The following is a 9,784-nucleotide window of genomic DNA, read 5'->3' as shown; positions in this document are numbered from 1 at the left end:
TTTTATTCTTGCGAAGTAGTTTTATTTCTTGTTTCTAGGTAAAGCAAATGTTAGTGTGTGTAGAGTTGTATCAGTGATTGGTAGAACTTGAGAGAATATAATTCTATCTTTAGCACCTCGTTGAGTTCGACACTCTTATTTATCGAAAAGGCCACAACTGATCTCCTATACTTGTGGATTATCAAGATCTTTTCTGGCATCGTTACCAGGGAGCAATAGTGTGGGGTGAATATTCTCGTGTGTACTTGTTTGCTTTATCACTAAATAGATTTTATTTTCTGTTCTAAGTTATTCTCTATCTTTGGTTATTAGTATGGAACACGAAACACCCAAAAAATAGTTGTACTTGCTACTCATGAAAATAGTGAACCTTCTAAAACCCTCGATGTTGACTATGTGTGTAACCCTCGATGCTGACTATGTGTGTAACATTGAAATTTCTTTCATAACCCTGATAAATCACCGTTCAACATGATAATGGGATATGAAAGAAATATTCAATGTTCCATTATCATGGTTGGATAAACATGAATACTTTAAGGATTATCGCTTTACTCAAAAAGGGAAGTTAAAATATTATGATGGTATGCTTGGAATATGCACTCTATATATGATGAAGGCTCCACACCTTCCTTTCCAATGTGATGAAACATTTACTTTTATGCTAATGGTGTATATGATTACTATAATGTGAAGCAAATAGAAGGATTTATTGCTTTTAAAGGTGCTTATGAAATTGTTTCGTTGCTTGAAATACTAAGATTTCAGATTCATCCTTGAAGAATAGCAGTGTGTAGATTGAATACTATGCCGGGGAACATGAAGGTGAACTAGGAAAAGAAATACATGGTTTTAGGGAAGATTCAGTAGTAGAGATCAAAGGGGTTAGCTGGGGTGGAACATTTTACTGCGGCTCGTATTCGAATTGAAATATGTGCATTTATGTGGGTTATATGAAACTGCAAGAATGATATGATTTTTAACAGACAACACATTTTAAACTTCTTGCAGGTCATCTGCAGAGCTACGACATGAATCCGTACGTGGTCCTTACTCACTCCTACGGACTCCAGGGAGCCACTGGTTACTGGGTGCAACCAATGGGAGATGGTAGCACGGGCTATATTCAACTGGTTTGGATTTTATTTTATTTTAGAAAAGGAGGAGGACCCCCGGCCTTTGCATCTGGGCGATGCATACGGCCACTTTATTAGTTATTCTCACAAGACCTTACAAAGTCATACAACAGTAAGACTAAAGCCACCGTCTAAGCAACAACTGTCGCTACTCCTATCCAATTGATGAAGGGGCGCTGATAGCCTGGGCCTAATACCAAACAGACATCGCAGCCAAACCTAAACATCTAAGACCTGAGGTCCCAACCAGGACGCCTACCGGGTATGGGGCACCTACCAGTCCGGCGCACTCCTCAATCAGGACGCCTGCCGGGCTGCTTTTGACATATCTATCCTATTCTTATTTGGGTACCATATGCACCTCTTTGGGCTTCTATTGAATCGATGAGGCCGCTGCAGCCACCTGCCACCAATCCACCTTCAGTGTTGTACTTCTGCATCCACCTTGCCCGGTCTAGCTGCCGTCGACGCCACCACGATGTCAGACAACGTCACCCTCCTGCGCGAGTCCATCATCGCACATCAGACTCCTAATCTCCAGGGCGCCATGCCAGCGAGATCTGTCACCATCCATGTGTATGGTGAAGCACCGCTCCACCAAAAGACGTCGTCCGCTGGTCCCTCGAGCCCGCGTACACCTCCAAGAAAGACGCCCCCAAGGGGGAAACGACACAATCGCGCCGCCGTCTTCTGATATATCGATTTAGGGTTTCCCCTGAAGGTAGCAGATAGTAGTCTAGAACTTCTCCACCGCGATGCCTTCAAGAAGGGAACGACGTCGTAGAGCGCCGCCATCGCCGGCTTTGGCATCTAGCCACGAGCAGGTTTTCACCCAGATCTGTTCGAAGAACTCCATCCAGCTTCTTGTGCACGGACCGCCACCTTCTCTGTCAGAGTCTCGGAGACTAGATCAAAAGGATCCAGCCGCCGCCACCAGATCCATGCAGCCAGCACCGGGAGATGACGACAGTCTCCCTGTACCAGAGCTAGCACGAACCGGAGCAGATCGAGTCGGAGACGATGATACTCCTGGATCTTCGGCAGACCATCGAACCGCCGGCACCACCGTGTCCAGATCGCCGGCCACACCGGGCCGCCGCCACCCCCCGCGCCGTCCGGTAGTCATCAGATCCGGGACGAGCCGGAACCGGTCGGACGAACGGGCGCGCCGTCACCCAGCCATGGGGTCGCTGCCCCCTGTGCATCTGGCCGATTCCCACCGGCACCACCACAGCCACCGCCGCTGGGACGCCGCGCCGCCGTGGGCCGAAGTGGGGGCCGCACCTCCGCGGATCTGGGCGCCCGCGCTACCCATGGATCCGGGGGAGAGGGGGGAGGCCCTCCGCCACCGCGTCACAGCACAGGCTTTGCCCGACGCCGACTACCTGCGGCGGCGGAGGGGGGACGGGACGTGGGGAGGGTCGCTGGCGGCGGAGGTTGGTCCCCCGTGTCGCCTGCGAGGGGGGCGTCAACCAGTTTGGATGGCGGTCGCATAACAGGACATGAGTCTAGGGCCCTAGTCCTTTAATTCATACCGGTTGCGGCATTGCGGTTTTTTATTTTTCTTTGCTCCTTTTGCGAGCAGTAATACTTTGAAGACCTTGTGATATTTTAAGATTTTTTTTAATAATATGGCTGCATGCATCGTTCAGATGTAGAGGCCGGGGGCAAGCCTCCTTTTTCAAAAAAAAAAGAGATAAAAGGGGTAGCAAGCTCAGTGGCAGTGTGGCAGGGCGGTCCCGGTCAATTCTGTAGTGTGATTGCACTTGCGTGGATGCTATCTTCGTAATCGAAAAAACGAAACAAAAGATGAGCTCAAGATTGATGTACAAGTGGATGCATTAAGTCACCATTGGTTCATATTTTACAAATCACCAAGTCCCAGCAGCTCTCCTATGTGATCAGACCTGCATTACTCAACAAAGGATCTTTGCGATACCCTCTCATCCATCACTCGTCATATACAAAACGAAAAGCACGTTCGTTACACGGACGCGCGTTCGTCCATTTTGCAGCCGAGCTGACAGAAATTGCTCGACCACCGACCACTTAAGAGGAGCCCAAGGTGTCAAAGATGGTGGTGTGCAGCGGGTCGCTGAGGTGGGTGGCCCAGTTGTTGAGCGGCCCCTTGCCGGTGGCGGCGGCCTGCACGGCGAAGCCGAGGAAGGCGACCATGGCGAGGCGGGCGTGCTTGATCTCCGCCAGCTGCAGAGTCTCCTTCTTCTCCGGGTCCGCCGCGAGACCCAGCGGGTCGAAGTAGGAGCCACCGGGGTAGAGCCTCCTCTCCGGGTCCAGCTCCGCGTTGCGCTGGAACTCGATGTACCCGATCACCAGCACCTCGATCCAGATCAGCGTGGTGAGCGTGAACGGCAGCGGCTGCCCCAGGTACGACGACCCGTCCACCAGCTCCACCTGCCAGCATCGTCGCACAGATCAGCACGTACGCCCTGCAGTATATATTCAGGGCCTGTACATGCATGAGGTCGAAACGACGTTGCGTACCTTGCCGGCGTCCTGCCAGGTGACGCCGGTGAGCCACTCGACGGTGAGGGCGCCGAGGGTGGCGAGCATGGCCCAGCGGCCGTGGATGAGCTCGCACTCGCGGAACCTCTGGAGGCCGAACACCTCGGCGTAGGGCTGGAAGGGGGTGGACTTGACGTCGGCGTCCTCGAACCGGGTGCCGATGATCTCGCCCGCCAGGTTCTGGGCCAGGTTCTGGTCCAGGGAGTCCACGTCGTACTGCAGGTACTCCGCGGGCTTCCCGAGGCCGAAGGGGTCGAAGCCGTAGTCGCCGACGAGCGTGCCGTCGAGGTACTCGGGCGCCTGCGCGCCGGGGAACCACAGCGGCCGGTCGGTGGTCGGGGGCGCCTTGGCCTTCTTCGGCGGGGCCTTCTTCTTGCCGAAGCCGAACCGCGCCACGATGCGCCCGTTCTGCGGCGCCGGGTCCGCCAGCCGGGTCCCGAGGAACGCGCTCGCCGCGGCGGCCACCGACGAAGCCATGGCTGCTCGCTCCTCCTAGCTTGTCCTCCTCGGCCTTTGCGTGCGTTGAGGTGGCGGGTGGTGGTGCTGTGCTGTGTGGTGTGTGGCCGTCACGGGGTACAAATAGGGTGCTTATAAGAAATTCCCGGTGTTATCTCTGGCGTGGCACATCGGACGGCGACCAGGGCGGCTGTGATCTATCTGACGGGCGCGACCGGCTCCGCCTTATCCGAGTCTTATCTGTATGGCCCTATGAACGGGGGAGGTTGCGTTGGACGTAGGCGACACGTGGAGACCCCGGATTGGATGCTGCGGCTTCAGAGCGCTTGTGATTTGTGGTCTTCAGGGTGCGTGGGACCGGAAAGATATGGCGTAAAAATGGCCTTGCAGCTCTGGCCCTGTAATAACTGTAGAAATGCATTTTGGCCCTTCATGGAAACCATGCAGCTCACCCTTTGAATTTTCGTATAGCTTGAAATACTACTGGTAGGTCTTAAGCCATTCACACATCTACCTGGCATCATGTAAAATTCCCTAGTTTTTTTAGTACTTGCATTTTATCTGGGTATTTCTGATGATCTGGCATGAAATGATCTATTATTAGCGATGCAAGCGGTATGGGCTAGCGGACAACAGCATAGTACAAATGTAATGTAAAATTTAGGCAAGTGATGAACAAAGTTTAGAGCTAATTGATAAGTTTTGCGGGGAAAAAACAGGCTGCGGCTTGCACCCCTGTATCTATTATGATGATTTCCTCCTCAGACACTTGCAACTTCATTCAGCTTTGTACACACAGATTCAGATAAACAACACAAGTCAGAATGATTTCTTTTTCACCAAAATATATATTTTTTTTCTCATCTTGTAACATTCATCACCAGATACCTCTTCATATATTGTCAAAGAAGTGAAGAAAACGATACATTCAAACACAGAGAAGGAGAAATTACAAAATACCAAACTCAATACTACGAATAATCTGGATCTTTTTGTACGGCCGAGTACTACACTCGCGCGAAGAGCAGCCAAAGATGCCCCCGATAGTTCTCAACGCTATCCAGATGCGTATAACTGTTAATATCTGTTATCCGGACAAGCTGTCCTCTGGGGAAAGGTTGAGTTAATGCTTCAAGGGATAAGCGCTTCCATCGAATTTTGCAACAGCCTCATTCGGCTTGGGCGTCTCCAATCTCTCCTCTCTCTTCTTCTTTTCCCTGCAACGAGAATTCAAGTTAGCTGAGTCCAATTAATTGGAATAAGAGTCTTACACTGTAAAAATGGTTTAAGAGATTACCTCTCGATGTATTCCTTGAGAAGTTCCTTGGCTTGAACCAATTTCGAGAGTAAGTTGCGGTAAACGTCAAGGTCTCTATCCACGCTCTTTTTATTGATGTTTAGAGCAGCACAAAGCTATTGAGCAAGAAGAAAAGTCAGTATCTATTGTTATATCAGTCAGTATATAAATGCTTCACTGAAATGTCTGATGTACTTCAGTATATGCTAGATGTCTCACTGATGCTTTTCAAGTATTACCCTTAATGCTACTGCTACCAAGTTCTCTGCTGAGCAGCCCTGGCCCAAATTATTAAGCTAGCAGAGTTGTTCTTTTCTCTGGTCATTCAGAGACGAGTAAAGAGAGAAGAGGAAACACAAGAATGTAAATGACATCTTAAGACCAACCAGAAATGGCAAGTTATCATTCGCATAGATCTACTTGAAACACAAAATAGAGAAGTACGCAGTCACAAGGTGGCCTTACTGTACTGAGTAGAAGAGTGTAGCATACCGGTGGAAAGTAGAGGTTGAAAAAAGAAAATCTAGCAACAAACCTAACGTCAATGGATCTGCCCATAGAAATATCTGAATGTGTACATAGAGACACACCAACAAGCAACATGCACCGAATGAGTTGAATTCCCTAATGTGTTATTTCTATTTCAGCTCAAGAAAAAACAGCATAATTTACAACCTAAACCCCTGAACAATATTGGTGATGGTCAATACAGCAGGCAAGCTATGTAAATACATTAAGATTAGTAGTTCTATGTTTTGCAATGAAAGAACGCCGCGGTGGTCCTAAAGCACTTCTGGTTACTAAATATCAGATGCAAATCATCCCCTCAATTGGTTTACTCCCTCCATTCCAAAATAGATGAAGTTTCACATTTTGCAGTCTAGAGCAATATTAATTGTTTAATTTTTGTGTGCATATATAGTAACTAAAAAGAAAAATGTGAAACTATTATTCATGACAAATTTGAAGGTACAGTCCGTCTCTGACAAATCCAAATAATTTCACTCCCGTTCAAAACATAGATGTCTTTTTAGTCTGTTCACATTTTCTCAAAATATTTGTCCTCCTATATCAATGCCATTGTGTTCCTACTTTGCTCTTGATCATTAAAAAAAGCTACTCCTTTCAAAAGATGGTTAATATTGTTTAATTTTTGTGTGCATATATAGTACTCCCTCCGTTCCAAAATAGATGACTCAACTTCCAAAATAGATGACTCAACTTTGTACTAACTTAATAGATGACTCAACTTTGTACTAACCTTAAGTTAGTACAAAGTTACAAAGTTGAGTCATCTATTTTGGAACGGAGGGAAAAGTTAGTACAAAGTTGAGTCATCTATTTTGGAATGGAGGGAGTAATTAATTAACTCATTGTGCTTCAGTGCCTTGCTTTGGGGAGGGAAAATAGGCAACTTAATTGTTTTGTGAAGAAGAGATGGGTAATATTGACATTTCACTCACACTGTTTTCGTGCCCAATTCTAGAAAAATATTGTTCTTCACAAAATAAAATAGTCTGGGAAAAACAATTCCTTTCAAAATAAAAATTAGGAAACAAACAATAATGGGAAAAGGAAAAATATTGGGAAGAAAAAAAGTAACAACTAGAAGGAAATGTGCAAACAAAATAAATAATGGCAAGAACAACCTTGTCCAGTACGGTTGGCTCCGTCGCATTTGAGAGCTCAAGCAAACGGAACAAGCCAACAGCAAAGAACCGGCTGTAGCTGAAGTTTCCCTTACCCTGGGCCCTTTCTGATATATCTTTCAGAATGGACTCTATTTCCCCATCTCTGGAAGAAAATTCAACTAACAAGTTACCATTTTGTGAGCGTGCCCACTCTTCCATCCTTTGTGCATCAGCCCTAAACAGAGAAGTAAAAACTCTTAACATTTGTTTGAAACAAGAAAATTGCTTACAGAGGAAAAACTTTTATTAATGCCAACAAAGCAAACAAACTAGTACCAAATAATACATGAGATTTTGGTGCCAAGGAAGCAGACTAACTAGTGACCCAAGCATACAAACACGTAAGCAACAACTAGTGTAAACTGGGAAATTTTAACAGAAGCAGCAAGGTGCATAAGTTAATAAAACCTCTCTAAGAAAAAAATAAGGGTTGATTAACATATTTAAAAGAGTTGAGGGGTAATAGATATACTCATGCATAAAATTAACAGAAGAGAATTATAACAATCCCACTTGTACCAGTAGTTATGAAAATTAATTTGAGGATTCAGGATATGAACATGGAAAAAGGTACAATCTAATATAAAGATAAAGATGCTAGCATGTCACTGGTTCAAAGCCATTTATATGAGTTCTGATATGCACCTGTATTGCTCAGGATCTTCATTTAACGCCGTTATGTATGACTTGAAGATGGCATCCCTGTCCTCGGTGCTGGGGTACCCTTCCATAAGCTGGTCATAGACGGTGACAAATCCAAGAGCAAACACAGGATCATACTGATAGGTACTTTTGTATCTCATCAGATGTTGCTGCACCAAAAGTTCTTGTAGGACTGTACTGTAAATGCTTGGAATAGGACGTTTGTATGACTTCAGGAAGTTCATCTTTGTATCTGCCACAGTAGGTGGGATATCTGCAAAAGATTCAGAGCAGATAAAAAGGTCAGAAAAAAAATCCTTTATTTGGTTATAGTTCACATGATTAAGCTTCTCTTGTGTATATAATCACACCATTTCTCTTTATGTGCATTTTATACACGTTCAAAACGCTTCAGGCTGCATCGTAGTTGCTACACGTTACCATGTCCCAGCAGCAAGAAAGTTGGACTGATACCCATAATTCAACTAACAAAAATCTTCAGCCTTCCAACAGTTGACCCTAAACTTTTTTTGCACAAGGCATGTATAGATTTTAGCACAGGCACAAATGGTGGATAAATTAAGGGATTTGTAGCACAAACACCCTATTAACAGACTGAAACACTAATCATCAGTTCATCACAGGAACCAATCCAAAAGCGACAATTGTTAGGATTAAAGAGTTTAGCAGCATGACCTTCCAGTCCTTGCAGCCCCATGTAGAGGCCTCGCCGGTTAACAGAAAATATCTAAACTTTGCTAGTAAACTGAAACTCCACAAAAGTTTTTTATAAATCGGCCTAAAATAAACAAGTAAAAGCATTAGCCGCTGGCAAACTCATGGAGTCATAGACTGCATGTGCAAGACGTTACTGAGACCATGAGAGGCACAGGTCGGTGCCTTCACCAATTGAGACCTCACCAGCTTAACGAATAAGTATCCATTAAATTTAATAACAAGGTGCCACACTAACTCAGACACTGTAAACTTGCTCTGCTGGTTCATTCTGCAACAGAATTGCTACCAATTGGTTTAGTTGAACCGTTCAATGTCTTAGTTTGCATCGCTCGATTAGTTTCCAGTAGTGCTTTACATACTCTCTTGATAGTACCATCCAGATTAAACCTGTAATTAAATGGAGGGAGGGCCTTTACCGTTAATATTCTAGCTAATTTCCAGGAAATGAGACTGAATTTCAATCACATGAGTAGTATAAGGGAACATAACCATTTCTAATTTCAGGTTGATGTCATATTACCTCGAATGCACAACAGGAACTATACATTGATGGTAAATAATGAGTTAAAAAGATAACTGTCGCAAAAAGAATCATAGGGTAACCAGTGCCCGGTGGTGCGAAAAATTGAACAATTAGATGCTAAAAATTGGTATAAGGCGTGCTGGCACCCTGTTCAAACGAAACGAGGGTTTGGGATGGGAGCAGGAATGGAACAGGGTGTCGTATTACCCCGCTCAAACTCACTAGCTTGCAGCTCAGCGGCACCGTGTATCAGTTCGTACCAAGTACGATGCTCGTCGGTCGCTGCAGCAACGCATCGGCGCTGCCTAGCTCGAGCGGCACCGCAGCGCGAGCTGGATGCAGAGGGATGGGGGACTGGGTTGTCTGCCAGGCCACAAGCAACCATACGAGAGACAGAGCGCGAGCAAACTCACCACCAGCCGTAGCGACGCAGCGCACCACCGAACGTGAGCCCCGCCGAGCCCTCGCGTTGAGCATGACGCCACCGGAGACGCTCACCGCGGCAGTCGCCGTCGACGGCCTCCAGTCGGCCGCTCGGCGCAGTGCAGCGAACGGAAGCGATGATATGGCCGCCATGGGAGAGTCCTCGGGCTACCACCGGCTCCCTCACGGGATACGGCGGCGGATGGTCGACACCGCCGGTGAGGGCAAAAGGGTAATTGCCAGGGGCAGGTGGGAGGAAAGGCTATTGCTCGTCTGGGAAGGGAGGGATGTGATCTTTCTTATCCAGTAGGCGGACAAAGGCTTCCTGGCCACCAGACGTTGCCACATGGGATGG

The 9,784-nt window shown here is 46.7% G+C and overlaps 2 protein-coding genes across 2 annotated transcripts; both read right to left on the bottom strand.

Annotated features, from left to right (window-relative positions):
• Positions 1 to 2,957: 2,957 nt before the first annotated feature.
• On the bottom strand, positions 2,958 to 4,229 carry LOC125536698 (chlorophyll a-b binding protein CP29.2, chloroplastic). Its single transcript, XM_048699940.2, has 2 exons — positions 3,639 to 4,229; positions 2,958 to 3,548 (listed from the first exon to the last, which is right to left on the bottom strand). Exons 1-2 carry the CDS (start codon positions 4,134 to 4,136, stop codon positions 3,186 to 3,188), a joined length of 861 nt encoding a protein of 286 aa, XP_048555897.1. The 5' UTR covers positions 4,137 to 4,229; the 3' UTR covers positions 2,958 to 3,185.
• Positions 4,230 to 4,921: 692 nt separating this feature from the next.
• PSB29 (photosystem II reaction center PSB29 protein) lies at positions 4,922 to 9,746 on the bottom strand. The gene is made up of 5 exons (XM_048699941.2): positions 9,420 to 9,746; positions 7,749 to 8,019; positions 7,062 to 7,278; positions 5,413 to 5,528; positions 4,922 to 5,332 (listed from the first exon to the last, which is right to left on the bottom strand). Exons 1-5 carry the CDS (start codon positions 9,580 to 9,582, stop codon positions 5,239 to 5,241), a joined length of 861 nt encoding a protein of 286 aa, XP_048555898.1. The 5' UTR covers positions 9,583 to 9,746; the 3' UTR covers positions 4,922 to 5,238.
• Positions 9,747 to 9,784: the final 38 nt, after the last annotated feature.

The sequence above is a fragment of the Triticum urartu genome, chromosome 2A, assembly GCF_056163025.1.
Source record: "Triticum urartu cultivar PI428250 chromosome 2A, HENAU_Tu73, whole genome shotgun sequence".
Classification (NCBI taxonomy): domain Eukaryota; kingdom Viridiplantae; phylum Streptophyta; class Magnoliopsida; order Poales; family Poaceae; genus Triticum; species Triticum urartu.
The sequence above is the reverse complement of the archived record's forward strand: the minus strand, read 5'-3'. Positions and strand labels throughout refer to the sequence as shown.

Coding starts and splice junctions, on each gene's coding strand:
- PSB29 (XM_048699941.2), bottom strand. CDS start 9,582: ATGGCGGCCATATCATCGCTTCCGTTCGCTGCACTGCGCCGAGCGGCC. Junction 8,020..9,419: donor CTGCGTCGCTACGGCTGGTG/GTGAGTTTGCTC, acceptor AATCTTTTGCAG/ATATCCCACCTACTGTGGCA. Junction 5,333..5,412: donor CTCAAGGAATACATCGAGAG/GTAATCTCTTAA, acceptor TTCTCGTTGCAG/GGAAAAGAAGAAGAGAGAGG.
- LOC125536698 (XM_048699940.2), bottom strand. CDS start 4,136: ATGGCTTCGTCGGTGGCCGCCGCGGCGAGCGCGTTCCTCGGGACCCGG. Junction 3,549..3,638: donor CCTGGCAGGACGCCGGCAAG/GTACGCAACGTC, acceptor CGATGCTGGCAG/GTGGAGCTGGTGGACGGGTC.